Source organism: Tympanuchus pallidicinctus, unplaced genomic scaffold (assembly GCF_026119805.1).
Source record: "Tympanuchus pallidicinctus isolate F22 unplaced genomic scaffold, pur_lepc_1.0 scaffold7, whole genome shotgun sequence".
NCBI classification, from domain to species: Eukaryota; Metazoa; Chordata; class Aves; order Galliformes; family Phasianidae; genus Tympanuchus; species Tympanuchus pallidicinctus.
This window is the reverse complement of record NW_026294791.1, coordinates 20,825,688-20,842,843: the sequence shown is the minus strand read 5'-3', so window position 1 is coordinate 20,842,843 and position 17,156 is coordinate 20,825,688. Positions and strand designations below refer to the sequence as shown.

The window sequence follows — 17,156 nt, the reverse complement described above, 5'->3', positions numbered from 1 at the left end:
TAGTCATCCAAGAGTTCTTATACGAAAAGTTTTCTTTCTCAGTTGCGTGACAATGCCAAGCACTTGCCTGTCACAGTACTTAGAGTTTCCCCCTCCCCTTCTCCTGACTTGAGCGATAATTGTTTATTTCATAGCTGAAAAACCTGCTAAAGTTAAAGAAAGTGTATCCCACTGCTCCAGTGTCAGGCTAAGCTCCAGGCTAAACACAGTCATTGTGCTAAGTGCACAGAGGAGGTTAAGAACAGTAAGCAGCCAAAGAAGTTTGCAGCTTGGGGATGTGGGGATGCAACAGGAGCTCCTTCCAGCTCAGTCGTAAGTCTGTTCTGCCTGTTGGCCAGTTTGTGCTAGTTAATGCTAAAAAAAATTACTCTGTCTGTAGTGGTAGTCTGACTTGAGAACCCCAGAGCCTCTTCCTGTGGTACTGTCATACTTTTCTGCTTCATGAGAATTTCATTAGCACTAGAGAGGCTGACAAGTGATCTCAGGTTCATTCAGATAGTTACTCATGTAGGTAGTTAAGAAGTAATACTATGGCCAAGCATTAGCAGCCAGCAGGAGCCCATTTTCAGTTGTGAAAGGCTATCTCCATGCGTAACTATTTTCTGCTATGCTCTCTTACAACTGAAATTCTGGGGAGGGGAGGGAGAAAGAGATTTAGCAGTGTTAGCAATGAGCAGCATTTAAGTTAGCCACATTGATGACTGCCATTTATTTGACTGTGATATAATTGCAAGGGGTTGTTACCCCACTGATAGAGCTCATCTCTTGTACTGTGTTGAGAAAAGCATTTCTAAATAAACAGATTCACGGCTGTCTCTTGTTAATAACATTCTCATAAACCTTTTCTTGCATCTGGACAGCAGCAGCTATATGATCACTTTGGTTAGGGTTAGTAAATCACAAGTTGCAGTCAAGGCATCATGTAGATGGCTCTTTAGGTGTGCTTACAAAGATGAATAGGGTATGAAAGCCTTTCCTAATGCAACGATGCCATTTTGCTCGTGTCTTTGTAACCGTTGAATCTCCATGGCTGTCTTTTGAAGCTCTATAACAGAAGTAACAAAGCAACTCTAAAGGAAGGCATCCTGTTTAATGACTTAATTTCAGACTCAAATTATTTACTAGTTTTAATATTTTTTAAAATGGAAAAGATCAGTTTAGAAAACAAAATCAGTTACTGTAGGCCAGCAATTAAAAAACGTGAAGTGGACTAGTGAAGCTAAATACAACTTCTCAAGCTTTTTGCACGTTAATTTATTGGAGGATCTACTTGTATTGTTCTACCTTCAGCCAATTTACTGGTAAAAGAGAGAATCCTGTTATTCCTCTAATGATAGCTTTATAGGTGTCAGTCCTTCACAATCTTTTACTAAGACTTTATTTACTCTATGCAGTTCTACTGAACAGATGGAACTCTTCACAGATAAAGATACGTGTATATGTACAAGATTCGATGTTGTACTCCCCAGATAAATTACATTTGTTTTTTCTTTCTAAAATGTTTACATATTTGATGCTAATTTCAGGATTGGGGTTTTTGGATGTTGTTAAGTGTTTCCTGTTTGTCATGTAGGCTGTATGAGCTGTTGCACGGCAAGCTGTTGCTCTGCTAATATACTGTGTCTGCTGGTAACTGTCACCCAGCTGCTGCTTCTCCAGAAGCTTATTGTACTTCTTCTATTACATTTTGGCAATTATTTTTTATGGTAGTTCATAATTTCCAGTGTTCTATTCCCCAAATAATTGGGCGTTACTATGGACTAATAATTTTTCCTGTCAGTGATGATATTTCTATTTATTGCCTGCCAGAAGGAATGTGATAGCTTTTAAAATCCGTTAGTCAGATAAACTCAACGTATTTGAGGTTCAAATAGCAGGTCTGTTGCTGGATCTGGCCATCCATCAAAAGGAGAAACATTAAAGTAAAATCTGCAATCTGATCGCTGTCTTCAGAATTCATCATCTCATATATAAGTATTAATTTCACTTCACTAAAGAAGTAGAGTGTTTTAGTGACAGTTTTTGTATTATTAATTGTGGAGGAACCTGTACAGTGTGTGCTGTTTGCAATTTCTGCAAACAAAGTTGTAAATAATTGTATGTAATGTTTCTTCCTTCAACTTCAGGACTTCCTACTCTAGTGCATTGAAATTCATCTTCAGAAAAACTGAGAGTATAATTAGAATTTAAAATCCTTCTTGATCTTTTTATACAAAGCAGGAAGGGAACTCTCTGATGGCACATTTGAATATGCTTGTCTGTGTTGCCTTTGAATAATCATGGTGATGAGGTCACTCTGTAAGTTGCAGGAACTAGGTTTTCTCAGTAATCACACCTAAGAATGCTTCTGTGAACATATTAATTGTTTCTTCCTATAAAGAAGAATTAACAACTCAGCCCTACAAATAAAAACCAGGACTTAGTCCAAATGTTATTTACTTCAGCATCATGTTTCCGAGGCCAACATAATGTGATATTTCCTCAAAATACTTTCCCTACTTTGATTTTTAAGTTCAGAATTTTACTGAGTCAAAAGTGGACGTTTTAAATTAAGAAGTCTTCACTGGCTTTATTAGGACTTGCCATTTAAATGATGTATAATGAAGTTACATGCACATTTGAAGTTATATGTTGGAAGAATTTGAACTTAGGTCTCCTCATTACTTTTTATGTTCATATTTTTTTCTGGCAATAGTATAAAATGTTTTAAAAAAATAAATTGAGTTTTGCATACATGCTTGCATAAAACTGTGTGCAGTATGTGTTGAGAGAGAGTGCTGAGTGTGTGTTCATGCAGAGTTGCTGTGCTGGGCTAATTGTTGCCAGTCTTTTCAATTTGAATTTGAGAATGCGTAAATACTACTTGGCAGGATTGTTGGCTTTCTTACATGTTATTTTCCTCTCCTAGCTGCGACAATTAGTTAATATGTGCATCAACCCGGATCCGGAGAAGCGACCAGACATAACCTATGTCTATGATGTAGCGAAACGTATGCATGCACACACTGCGAGCAGCTAAACAGACATCAGATCCCGAAGATCAGAAATGTTCAAGTATTTTAAATAAATCATCCCACCTCTTTGCATTACAGAAATGTAATTATTTGAAGCTTACTGTTGTGCTTTGTAAACCCATTTATATACGAACGTCAATGTTTTATTTTTTTTTTACTTTTTACCAACTTGCAGTTTTAACAGATTTAAATATGTAAAGCATAACTTCAAAAGATACTGAGAGCCGCTGTTTTCCACATTAAGTGAGTTTAAGGATGTTTTCTTTACCAATGAATGGGTTCAGTTGGGCCTCAGTTCTAAAACACGGTTGCACTTTTGCACAGGATACAGATATTAGGCTTATGTATAAGCAAAATGTCTGAATCTCTCACCTTTTTAGTAATTTATAGGAAATATGAATCTGCACAGTTATGTTTATTTTAATCTTAGTTCTAAAGGGGGTATAATTATTATAGAAGGTTAGTATATTTTATACCGAATTATAGTTTGCAGTTCTCAGCACGTGAGTAGACAGATGACCTGATTAGTTCTGTGCTTGCCAAATGTGACGCAAAAATAGTTAGTGGAAAAAAACCATACACTGAAATTGTTTTAACGTCCCTTTTCATTTTGCTATTCTGTCATAATGCACATAAAACGTCTGTTGGAGGTTTTATGGGAGAATTTAAGGTGTTGATTCTGCAGTTTGATCATTTTCAATAGCCTTGTACAGCACAGCCCTGGGGCAATGTGAGTGTGCATAGCTGAGTGTTAAAACCATGCAGATGCTGCTTGTAGTGGATAGCGTTCTTTTGAGGCTAACATGTATTAGAAGATCTGATTAAAAGATGCGATCTTTAAGTAACCAGTTTCTATTCCTGTGAATGTCACTGTTTGTAGACTTTTGTATTTAAAATAATTTGACTTTCCAATACTGTATTTAAAAATGCTTTTAAAATACCAAAATCTTTTTGGAAAATATATGGCTGTGTACTAAAGCACAATATATTCTTCACAGATATCAGATTTTGTATATCGTATCCTAAGAAGTAGCTTTATATTTAGCAAAAGTAAATTTTAGCATTTATGTTTCAAAGAAAGTTGCCACTTATTTCGGAAATAATTATTGATGCAAAATACTTCATTATTTAAAAGGAGATTCACAGTATTGTGTTAAAACCTCTCTGGTATGCTTAATAATGTTTTCATTGTTAAAGGAAAAAGGGAGTTCAAAAATAGAGATAGGACTCAAATTTCTTGAATATCAAGACTAAACGCTTTCAGAATACACAACTGTCAAAACAGAGTTCTTACCAATGAGATTGCTAAGAAGTTGCTACTGACAGTTAAACCTTTTTCTTATGTGGGTAAAAAGAAGTTAGTTTAGAGAAAATAGCAATACGTATATCCACACAACACAGTTTCTAGATGTAGTCAGTTCCCTACACTTTTTGTTCTGTTTTTTTTTTTCTCTGTGCAGCGTTTTATTAGATGTAATGCCCAAAGAATATCCAAATGTGGGAAATCTGGAGTTAGGTCAGCTGTGCTTAGAGTAGGTGGGTTTTTTTTATTTTTATTTTTTTTAATTAGAAATACTGTGGAAATTCTGTATGCTAAAATGTAGGAGTTTTTAAAAAGTGTGTGCCACGTCTTCATCTTAGTACATTGTTTTTCTGTTGTTGTTTTAATTTCCAGACTTGGTAGAACAAGTCTTTAATTTTCCTTCTTGCTGCCATATTTACTTGATCCAGTCTTGTAGGACTCCAGTGGAACAATGTACAGGAAGAAAGTGTTTCAGAAACCTTGGTTTGTGTTTAAAAACCTCTATATTTCCATTTGTGTATTATCTGATAACTGTGTTTTAAACAAATGATGGTTATATTCTAGTTCAGATGTCAGAGTGAAATGGTTTGTATTGACAAAGGCAGCACAGTGCTTGCTTGACTGCTGCGATTAGTTTTTAAGATGCACAAGTGCTCCAGTCGTTCTCTGAAATGGGCTAGAATATTGCAAAGTCACTGACAAAAAACCAACTCAATCAGGCTATCTGCATCTAATATCATGCATCGAGTATTATTACTTTGCCTGAAAGTAACCAATGATAGATTTTTTTTTTTTTTTCTCCTTTTCTGGAAGGATATGCGGAATAAAGAAACGATGAGTTAAAAGTTAGCAAATGTTTCATTGGTGTGGATGTAGATTTTTTGTATTGCTGATTAAATTTTGTGCTGAGTAAAAGAAGTAGTTGTTTCTGTTTTTAAAACTGTAGAATAAATGGTACAAATGACTCGGGTACCGAGGTTTGTATTTGAGAAGTCTGTGTGGGTTAACAGAATTGCTGGTGTAACCGAGGTTCTAGAATCCATCCTATAAGCACCTAGTAATGTATGAAAACAATCTTGTAATAATTCCATGTGTAGTGTACATTTTATAAAATGTTTCCTGTTATAGAAACGTCATTCTATTTTTTATCCTTTGTTGTTGGTGAGGTTTGACACTATTTATTTAAAACTATGCCATTACATGTTTGTTTTCTTTAAAATGAACCTGTTATATTTCTAAGGAGAATGGTCTGACTTGCACCCCCTTTTATTTCAGTACTACTACAGTATTAATGTGTTTCATGACTGAACTTTGTGCTTGGAATGACATTGCATTAAAATCTCATCTACTATCTTGAAAGCTCCCCTGCTGTGCAGTAGCCTAATAAAAATAAAGCATAGAGGTATCAATTATAGTGTAAAAATAACAGTGCTTCTGTGATATTTTTCCCACTTTTCTTATTACAGATATGCTACTGTAGTTGCTGCAGTTCACTGTTTCCAGTATTTAATTATAGGTGAGTGTTCTAGAATTGTAATGGTAGAAGGTACATCCAAAAACTTTATCATACCATTTGTCAAAAATTGTATCTAGAAACACTGCAGAAGATATTTTCATAATGAATTATAAACTGTGCTTTTATCTAAAATTACTCTGAAACAATATGGAAATACCTAGAAGGGCTAAGAATAAGGAAGAGCTCCTATTTGTGACGCCAGCTTTTTTGAGCTCCTGTCAGCTCCTGTTTAGAAAGCATTATTTCTTTTTTTATGGAATTTCAGTAATTTTGAGTGAATTTGTTTGCTCACAATGAATAAGTGGGAATCAGTAAGGTATCTATAAATCATGTGCTGTGCTTTTTTTTTTGTATGTCTTTGTTTTGGTAGGACAGACTTAACGTATTTTTCCCAGTTCTCTTCAACTTCAGTGATCCAGTTCCTCGTTGTATGAGCAGGCAGTAGAAGTATGTGTTCTTCTTGTAATGAGCTGAAACTTTAAAAACATGCCAATATACAGGAAGATGAAATGCAGCATTAGATGTGTCTGAGCAGGCTAGTGTTTTATTCATGCACACGATTAAGACAGCCATAAAGAGTGAAATTGTTGACAGAGTCTTGGAAATGGAAAGGGACTTCTGTTGCCAGTGGTTCTCAGCTATCTCTGAATGGGACCCAAAAGTGCAGTGATGTTTGCTTTCAACAAACCATCCGCTCGGTCTCTGTCTTGGCAGTTAGCCAGCGAGAACAGAATCTTAATGGCTGAATTTGAATGCCGATGGCAATTGCTGTGTCAGGTATTTGTGCTTTTAGAAACCAGAGGTTTATGTGAGAGGAAGACAACAAGGGCCTTCAGCTCGTGTTTTGTGGAGGGATAATTCAGTCTGGAAGTATAGGTGCTGAATAGCAGAGTTGAAATAGCTTTCCCCCCCCCCATAATTTTAATACCATTTTGGCAATCTGATGTTTTTCCAATCCTGCCACGTCCCTATATCAGCTAATAGCCAGTGACAGTGCTGATCTTCTGGGTTCTGATCTTTGGTTTGGTCTGGATGAATAACTAAATTTTCCTGCTGAGATCACTGAAGGGGGGAAATACAGGTGCTGGTCATACCCAGTGATGTGTTACTTAATTGCCAAATGTGACTCAAATAGAGATTTTAAAGGATTTTTTCCAGTCTTCACTCCTTTCCATAAGTCTTGTTCCTCAGGTTTTTGTTGTTGATTTTCGTATTCATTCATTGCCTCTGCTTCATCTTCTCTGTTGTCTCTTCTTCTCTCTTTCAAACTTGAAGTTCTTTTTTTCCAAATGACCAATAGTTCCATTTTTTCTTTGTGACTTTGCTAAAATCCACCCATTCTTGCCTTTTCAAATTTTATCTGTAACCATAGGCAAGCTCACTGTTGTTTTTTTTGTTTTGATCACTGCTTAGCTCCATTGTTCTTCATTCAGTTTTTCTAGCTGCCACTTTGATTTCTTGTTTTAGACAGATGTTTTCACAGCCTTCATCATTCCCATGACCTCATCTTTACTAAATATTGTGTGCTTTATTATCTCTCATTTTTAAATTCCTTTTCTCTGATCACTACCTGCTCTCTTTCAGCATATCTGTCTTTGTCTCTCCTTTACCCTGTCACTCACTCCTTTTGGGATCTCCAGTCTATTAACCTTTCTGACTCTTACTTTTCTCAGCTGCTTCCTTCCTTCAGTGGCCTTACCTCCTTTGACTCACTGGTCTTTATTTTCATCTCTGTCTGCTTCTCTGTATGTGGTTTCTTTGGTTGCTTCTCGCAATGCCCTGTCTCTAATACCTTCCCTAGACATCTTTTCATGTTATTTCTTAATTTCCATTCTTGTTATTCTGAATATTGCTGAAGACTGAGCTCCGCCTTACCTGTTCTAATTCTCCTTCCAAATGGACTTTTTAACCACTTGGGTCGCGTCTTTTTTTTCTTGGTGAGTTTGCTTTCAGGTTTGCTTTTCATTTTAGGTTTTATGTGTTTGTTTTTCTTCTTCCCCAAGTTGTTCTGCTTTCTTAGAATCTGTTTCTGAACCAGGCCTCTGCCTCTCACCTGTGAGAGTTTGTCCCTTTAATTTCTTCAGCTCTTTTCATTTACTCTTTTCTTGATCGACTTTCATGAATGACTCCTTCACAAGCAACCAAATTTCTTCTACTCTCATCTTGAAGTGTGTGGCTCCCCTCATCTTAACTACTTCTCTGTTTAATACTTTTTTCCTTTGTCCCCCATGTAGCATCCCCTTATTTTATGTATCTGAATGTCCTCTCTGTTTTTGTTTTCATGTCTTTTGTTTTGCCCTGTGATTCAAGTATTCCAAAGATCCAGTGCCCCCTTCCCCAGTTAGATTCTCTCACAATTTAATCCCTGGATGATTTCTTGACTCTTTGGCCAGTTTTTAACCTGTTGATTCAAAGATCTAATTTTTATTCCAAACTCCCTCTAGACATTTTCCAACGTCCCTGATGATTTTATTTGCATTTCTATCTTCTCAGACCACAGTCTTTCTCTCTCTGATATGTCTGCTGGTCATATGTCTCTCAAGTCAGCAGTACCAGATTCCACCTCTCTTCACTGTCCTTTTATCTTTACCATTGTAACTTCTGTGTCATTTTGGACTTCTGTTCCACCCTTCGAAGTATCAAAATTGACAAGAGTAAACAGTGGTCCTTGGCCTTTAGCTGTTTCATGTGCTGAAGAAGGAATCTGTGTCATTACCAACTGTTTTGTGTTTTTATGGCGGATCAGTTTTGCAAATTTGATCCTGTTTTACAACTTCAGAGCTGGAACCTCAAAGGTTCTTAAGTTTGGGCCATGATTTTGTTTTCTACCACTTCAGTTGCAGGTTTTGTCTTTCATTTCTGAACCTTATCTAACTCTATCTTGTTCTATTTCTGCACGTACAGCTAACAGTTATTCTCTTGTGTTACAGCAGCCTGGTTGCAGTGCATTTACCTTTGTTTTTAAAGTAAGAATGTACTTCACAGCTTCACTGGCTGGGTGCAGTGTATGAGTGTATGGTGTGGTGCTCCTCTTCGATGCTGTCCCTCTCTTACAGGGGTTTCTCTTAGTTGCTGTTCTGTGTTGTGGATGTTGGTGGTATGGCTGAAACTTCCCTGCGATTTTCTGTGATATTTTGTTGCTGTGTGACAGCAGTGGGGCAAAATGGTGTCTGACATGAAAGTGCGTGTGAATCAAAGATGTGTCACTGAATTCCTCTACGTGGAAAATATGGCCCCTCTATCAGATAGTATCATCGTGCTCTTCCTATCTATTATGTCCATGGAAGTAAATAGGAGGCATTACTTTTGAAGCAACCTATGTAGTAACTACTTATTTGCACCATAGTAAATTTTCTTTACTTAGAGAGGATCAGTTTCTGGTTGGCAAAAAGCAGGTTCTTTTATAGTGTGTGTTGAGTTCTTGTTTCTTTTTTGTTGCCAGTTTGTGTTATGTCCTACTAGTGTTGAATTTGTTCTTTTACAACTGCTTTAGTAATGTGTGGAGGCCTTACCATTTTTGTGTGATAGAAATCTTTTGATGTGTGGAAATAAAAGCATAAGAAATTAGGTACATGGAGTCCTTCCTTATAGTTTCACTGTTGTGGTACGATGGAGAGGTCCCTAGTCCAGACTCCTGCTAAGAGCAGGATCAGTGCTGAGTTTGGAACAGGGCTCTGGGCTTCAGCCATTAAGGTCTTTAAAACCTCCCAACCACTTGGGAGATGGGTTGTAAATGTCCAGAGATGGAGATTGTGTGGCTTCTCTGAGCCACATGCCAAAAGCTTATCTAGCCTCACCATAAGCGTCGTTTTCCTGAGTTTGTCACACTTCTCAGTTTCGGATCTTGGCTGTTTGTTCTCATACTTTTCTTCAAATGTTATTTGTACTATAAAACAGGTAAGTCAAATACTGAAACAAATTGCTTCATTTCATTCAGTGGTATTTCATTTTCTCGGATGGCTAACAAATGTGTGTGTAGTAAATATGTATCCTGTATGACATGTACACTGTATTCATTTTCCTGGAGTGTAAATAAAAATTTGAGGCAGTAAAAATTTGAATGTTCTGTGACATTTACTACTTGGATGCCATCAGTACTTAATTTCTAAACCTGCTAGATGTTTCCCAACAGAGTATTGTTCTGCCCATCTTGGTGAAGCAGGGGATTCAAGATCCTGGATGTAACTTGGTGTTTCTGTCTTCTGGAGCATCCCTCAGGAGAGGTAACGGACCACTGGTAGAAAGAAAGAAGTCAATGTGCATCTGAATAATTATTGATTATGGGGACTCTATTCTCTATCCTTAGGTGCTGGTTGGAAACTTGCCTGAAGAGATGGATCAAATCTGAGATTTGGGGCTGGAATGACTTTGGGGTGGGTGAAGGGTGGTTTTCAGGGGAGTTTTGGCATATTTTCCCAGGTGTTCAATGGGATAGCAATGCGTGAAACTTCTGACAACAAATTTCTTGGAAGCAAATGATGTATGATGTATGCTTACAAATTTGACAGGAAAAATCACTCTTAATGAGATGATTTCCTTAAAACAATAATTCCTTCTTGATCTTAGGAGATGATCTTTAAAAAAAGATAGATTTATGGGATGGAGGTGGTGTCTGTGTGTCACGTTTGTACTGGAGCTTTTACTTAACAAGGTATGGACTTGTTGACTTGATAGTGGAGCATCACAGCTGTCTGGCAGCTGGGGTTCTTTTCTTACCTCATTCCACAGCCGTGGAATGCAGAGGAAAGCAGAGGTGGATGGACAAGGAGGTGTTATCCCAGCATCCCCTGTGCAGCATTTGCTTCCAGGCAGGTACTGGTCTGAGGTGAAGCTGTATGTGCCCCTCTGCTTGCCTGCATGAGCTGTGTAGGTCAGAACCTCTGGTTGTGAGATAGAAGAGAGTTAGAGGGACCTTGTCAGCATGCATTTCTATGTATGTCAAGTTGGCTGTGGTGGAACTTCAGCTGATGTTCAGTTATTTGTGGTGACTTGATGTGGTTCAAAAGCTTAAAAAATAAAGGAATTGCAAATGTTTCAGACCTTTACTCTTATGGAAGAGTATCTTTTAAGGATATATAATTATGCAGTATTCATTATGTATTCATAGCAATAATACTTCTTTGTTTGCTTATTCTAACACAGTTAAATTAGAGCATAATTTTTCTATACTGTGATCTATCAGAAGGATTAAAATAGTTCCTTCTGTGCTTTCTCTCATTGGAGAGGAGGAAACTGGATTCCAAGTCTATTGTAGAAGTCAGGAAGACCCTGCTGTTACAGCTGTAAGGGTTCCACTTGTAGCTGGTGGGAGTTTCTTCCAGGGCAGAAGCTCTGCTAGACAGGTACAAGACAGCTTTCTGATGATCAGTTTTAATGGGCTTTCAGGGAGAAAGGGCTCTTAAAGCATTCACATTGCAGTGAGCTTTCTAGTGTTATGTGCTGTGCCGTAGCAGCAGACTTTGGAAATACGAAAGTCTCCAGCTACAGCCCACTCTTAACACAGTTAAGAGTTCCAAGGGATGGCTGCTTGTCCTTTATTTGGAGCAGGTTTTTAAGAGAGAGGCCAAAATGTAGAATGACTGAGAAACCTTTCCTCAGATGGGGGTTTTTGTAGGTAGTTTGCATGGGCAGTTGATTAAATAGCAATTTGGTAATTTGATTAACAATGAACGGTTGTTTGTTTTCTATAGTCCAGGTGTTTGTTTTCTATGTCCAGGTGTTCCAATTCAGGGCTAGTTTGATTTTAGGATGACTTAAACAGCTCAATCATGGTATAATTGTAGACATAGGACATACCTACAAAATCTGTCCTGTTTCTGTACTTTCCTGTGTTATTTTTTTTTGTTGCTGTTTTTGAGAATTTTTTTGCTTGCTTACAGAAGTAGAAAAGATGGAGAAAGAACACTCTCTCATGTATTGCCAATTACTTTATCATCTTCACTGGAACTGTACTTACAACTGTGCTGTGTCCCACTTATGAATACTCATCTGATGAGTGTGGTTTAAATATAGAGGAAAGCAAGATAAGTTTTTGGAAACAAGCACTGGAGATTTAAAAAAAAAATTACATCAAGTAAAGCAATAATTAGTTGCTTTTGTTGCTTGTCTTTTTAGTTCTACATAGATAAATGGATGAATTAAATAGGAGCTTGAATATATGATGTTTCCCTGTTAGTTTACCAAAAACTTATTCATTTAAAAATATACTTAAAACCCCCTAATGTAAAATGATAATTTTATATACACTTGTGTATATGTAGTAGCAAGGCTTGCAAAGTGCTGCATGCTCCTTTATAGGAGGGCTTTGTAAGTTATAGTAGTGACCCAGATGTACTTGCTGTTCCTGACTGCTGCATTGTGCTGTTGTGAATGTGTTCATGTTCTCATGGTTAAAATCTAAGGACTGATCTTTACGTACATGAAATGTAAGGCTTACACCTTAAAATAAATAAATAAGTAAATAAAATCCTTATACTGCAAAAATAAGGCAATTATTTGGTCTTTCCAGAATGCTGTTTCCTGTGTGTGGGTATCAGTGGTAAGCATGGCTGTTAGCACGGCTGGTGCTAGTTTGAGCATCATTAAATGGAAGCCTGCTGACACTGCCCATTGATCAACCAGCCTGCACAGGGCCTCTGGGCCACAGCATTTCCTCCCCCATTGCTTACTTCTCTCCGAGGATAACCACTTGGAAGAAATGACCCATTTGCCTGGAGTTTTCAGAAGCAGTGGGCAGTTCAATGCAAGTTGTCAGTTCGTGCTATGAGGGCAAAGGGTCATGCAGGTGACCCATCTCTGTCATTGGCTTTCTGTTGCTGCAGCGTTTGGATGTCCCTCACAGCAAGGCATCCCAGACAAGCCTTGTGAAACTCCAGCAGTGTGCATTATTTGGAAAGCAGTCATGTCACAGAGGGTTGGTTTGAGCCATAATGTTTTTCTAAGTGTTTTTTGTTTTTTTTTTTAAATAATGAAATGCTTAGGATTCTGAGCAATGTATTTGTGGAATTATATTTTTAATGAAAATTCTTTTGTCTCTCAGGACCTGCACTGGTTGGTGATGATAGTTCTAGATGGACAGGAACAGGTGACGTTCAGTTAATATCCACAAAATGAAACAAGTTCTTTTGAAATTCTTCCCATTTTATTGTTGTTGTCAGTCTTGGCTTGTATGTTCTCCTTAATAGCATTGATGAATCTAAAAACTTATGTAAGCTTTTATAAAGACAGTTTAGATATTCTAGTACTGTGTGATATGGGAACTTCGTGTGTATTTTGCATTAATGATTTATATTTCTTTTCTGTGAGAATTTTGAATTGAATGTGATCAGAATTGATTAATAGAATGGGGATCAAATGCCATAATCCTGATCAGAATCTCACTGTACCAAAATGGCACATCTATATGAGGACATTGTCTGTATGGTGTATAGTCCATCATCTAATAGAAGAGCCTTTGTGGTGTGCTGAACTGTGGCAGCGGTTTGCCTGCAGTAGAGCACCTTCCAGGTGTGTAACTTCTGCCTGCTTTGTGGGCTTCTCTTGGACTTCTCCCCATCTTGGTTCTTGCTGACTGGTCAGTTCTGACTATCTATGGAACTCTGAAAAGAATGGTATGTTATAACTGAATTTTGTTATACAGTACTGGAGCTGAAATTTCTGTTTTTAAGATGCCATCTTAAAACATTTCTTCCTTTTAAGCCATAAGTTCTGCCATTCTCATAGACTCAAAATACGGTCAATGTTATTTCTTAAAGTAACTTCTTAGTTTTATCTAATAAGAAACTAAAGTACAAATTCTTTGTTTGACTGCATTAAGTGCCTCAGAGTTGAAATTAAATGGAATCGATTGTTTTCTTCAGACCTCTCAATATTTGTCTTCATATTCATTCTTTAAGGTCCTAACAAAGTTGAAATGCGATATTTCATTCCTGACATTTAATCCATGAAAACGTCCTTGGAGAGGCATGATTCCCTTAATATAATGTTTGTGTACCTTGCGATGAGTGTACACTGCTGTAGAGTAGTATCGGAATTGTTTTTGCTCTGCTGAAGGATGTGAGTTGGAAGCATGTACGTGCCTCTTTGCAGACCATTTTATGTAATTGCCATGTAATAAAAATGTTCTAGTCTTGGGGCTATTTTCTGTTGAAATATTTATCAAAAAAAACCAGCAAACAAACGTACAGAATCAAACTGTAACACAAACTAACATTGTGCTAATTGGATCCACTGTGGTTAGTTTACAGATGGATGCAGGTAGTATTTCTGAGCTCACTCCTTGCAGATACTTTAAGGTACAATGGGTGTGTAGGTCTGTCCTGTAGTGTTGGTCTTACTGTTTGGCTACTAGGGTACCGACTCCTGAATGAGCAGTTTTGGAGAGCTGTGGCCATCTAGCTGAGCAGTGTGTGCCAAGGACAATTTTTGCCTGACACACAAGTCAGCAGCCAAAGCATATTGAATGTGGAAGTGCCATCATGGGGGCTCTGTCAGCTGTGCTCCAGCTCACAGGTCACTGTTCTGTTATTCGCATAGTAAAGCACTGTAGGTGTTTTTTATATACATATATATATTTTTTTCTTATGTTGGGATTTTTTCATAAGATAAGCCTTAATTGAAATGTTCTTTTCTTAAAGCTGCAGTTTACTAATATAAGCTGTAGCAGTGTACAGGGTTAGTGGTGTTGCTGAGGCCAGTAGTGACAGCAGAAGCATGGGGTCATCTTTGTAGGAGTTAATTAGTGGCTGCATTACCAACTTGGGCAGGAACTTTATTTATTCAGAACTCTGTTAAGAGCCATAAGAAGTTATTACTTTGGACTCAAACACTTCTTGTAAGCTTTTGGCCTACTTTGGAGCAGCATGCAAACATACTTCTGTTGAACAAATGTTATCCTGACAGTTCAGAAAGGGAAGAGGAGAAAAATTACTTGTATCACTGCAGTGACTCTACGTTTCTAAAATAGCTAAAAGTCCTAAATGTAGTTGAGGTAGGGGATCTTTTTATTGGATCCTATGGATGCCCATATTTAGACACAGTAAATGATCTGATGATTCACATGCGTTCAGCATTTAATGTTTGGATATGGATATTGTAGATGCTCTTAAACCAGAGATGCGAAAAAAATGCTTGAAAGCTGTTTTTAAGCCTGTTTTTAATTCCTTGTGGAGGAATGTGAACATTTTCTACCTTAACAGCTCTCGGTATGCAGACCTGCTTAATTTTGTTTCCGTTTTATTTTTCTGTGCAACTTATGTGATAAGCATTTCCATTGTACACCAGGCAGGTGTTCCCAGATGTAGTGCTTCACAATAAATTGTGTAAGTGAGCAGGAGTCATAGAGGAGTCCAGCTACTTTGGAGCAGCATGCAAACCCTGCAGATTCTGCCCTCCTCTTATGTATTTGTAGCTTTGGTTTCTGCTGTTTCTGGAGCGTAGCCAGTTCCTACAGTGCTTCTGGGATTTTTTGTTTTTTGTTTTTTTTAGTGTCCCCAATTTCTGTGGGATTCTGCATTTCACACCGTGCTCAACTTTCATTTCTGCCTTTTGCCTCGTGGCTCTGCTCCATTCTGTGATTTTTTTTATTTTTTTTTCCTGTGCTTTTTCTTCGCTTTGACAAGCTTTCCTTTCAGTGTTATGCCCTTTTCGCAGCATCTGGCTTGGTAACCTTGTACTTGGTCTCCTAGTAATTTTCTGCTTTTTTCTCATGTGCTTGTGTGCTTCTGCTGCAACTTGAGGATGAGATGGCTTTCGTGATTTCTCTTCACCTCCCAGTGAGACGTGACAATCCCTTTCCATTCTGAGCGTCTGGCAACATCGAGAACTACTGAGTTACTGTCCCAGTTCCACAGAAGTTGAACTGGGAGCCTCGGTCACAAGCGGGTTTTTTGCTACTGATCTGGGCCATGAAGAGTGCATTACAAAGCATAGCATGCACCTGAAAGCTATCAAGGACATTGAGAGCCATGGTATGCAGGACATGGAGTGGAAAAATTTGTCTGGGTGGAGATACCTATTAGGGCTCAGCATCAGGAGGAAGAATACCTGTACAGCATTGCAAGTTACAGAAGAGCTACCCAGTGGATAGCACCTCTTGCAGCAATTGTTGTCATGTGGCGAGTACTGGTGCACTTGCTGTGTCAGTATTTTGTCCATTAATATTCACTGCAGAACAAAGCAAATATTTTTCTTTTTTTCTGAAAGGAAATTTTGTTGATAGATGTGGACTATAGAACAGTTTTTCTACGGTTATATAAGGTATATTTCTCTGATTCAGGACTAACCTTGAAGAACAAATGGGGACCCAAGCATAGATTTTTTTCCTTTTTTTTTTTTTTTTTTTTAATTTTGAGACACTTCTTTTTATTATTGCCAGCAAAGATAACGGCTTGCTTTTGTAACATCTGCTTATTAAAACGTGTTGTTTCTTCTGCTTTTTTTTCCAAAACATAAGACAACAGGGTGAAGAACAACAGTGTTTTGCAGAATCATATTTATTCTTACGTAGATAGAATCTTCCACATAGACATTTAATACACATACGCTGAAATGCCTTTAAATTCTTGAATCTGCACATGAGATTTATACTTGCTCAATCTTGCTTACTTTTACAGGTCAATATTTCTCCGTCTATTCACTAATACAAAATGACTTTCTATTTTTCTATTTCCTTTTTTTCTCCTCCTCAGTTTCCAGAAATGGCTTCTTTTGATTTCTCAGGCTTGATGGGCCACTGGCATTGGCAGGTGGTGGAATGACACAAAGCAATATGATATGCCAAAGTAGTTGGGCATCACTTGTCATCGTGTAGACAAGTGAAGCAGAGGAAATAAGAGAATACATGAGTCTCTCAAATATACAGGAGGCAAAATGGCATTTTCCATAGGATAGAAATCGCTTCCTGTAACTGCTTCCTTCTGTCTTCTCCCCAGAGCTGTTTGGTTTCCTCTTACTATTTAATCTACGCTGTATTTGAAGTATTGTGAATGTTGTGGCTGAAACATTTTACCTGTGATAAATAATTCCATGTGTTACTTAAGATTGATTGCTTTCTTGAATGAAATATGAGGCACTACGCATGCAGATGATGATTAGTGCTGTGGCCTCTAGTAAATGCAAAGTAAATAAGCATATGTATTTTTACAAAGAACAGCTCAGTTCAGTACAGTTTCCTAGATGGCTTGTTTTTTTGATTACACAATATGATTCCAGTACTTAGTTTCAAGCACAAGGATAACTTAGTTCATATTGTTCAAAAGCACAAATGCTTGTGCATGGATTTAAAGAGAGCTATTAATGAATAAGTTTCTCAATTTTTGATCCC

At 37.6% G+C, this 17,156-nt stretch overlaps 1 protein-coding gene across 3 annotated transcripts in view; it reads left to right on the top strand.

Moving 5' to 3' along the window:
• Positions 1 to 5,676, top strand: part of NEK7 (NIMA related kinase 7) — a 61,909-nt gene extending 56,233 nt beyond the window's left edge. For all 3 annotated transcript variants that reach the window (XM_052666940.1, XM_052666941.1, XM_052666942.1), the window contains one exon: positions 2,909 to 5,676. In XM_052666940.1, coding sequence (XP_052522900.1) covers positions 2,909 to 3,019 — 111 coding nt within the window. In that variant the 3' untranslated portion in view covers positions 3,020 to 5,676. The remainder of the gene's footprint in view (positions 1 to 2,908) is intronic.
• The last annotated feature ends 11,480 nt before the right edge of the window (positions 5,677 to 17,156 follow it).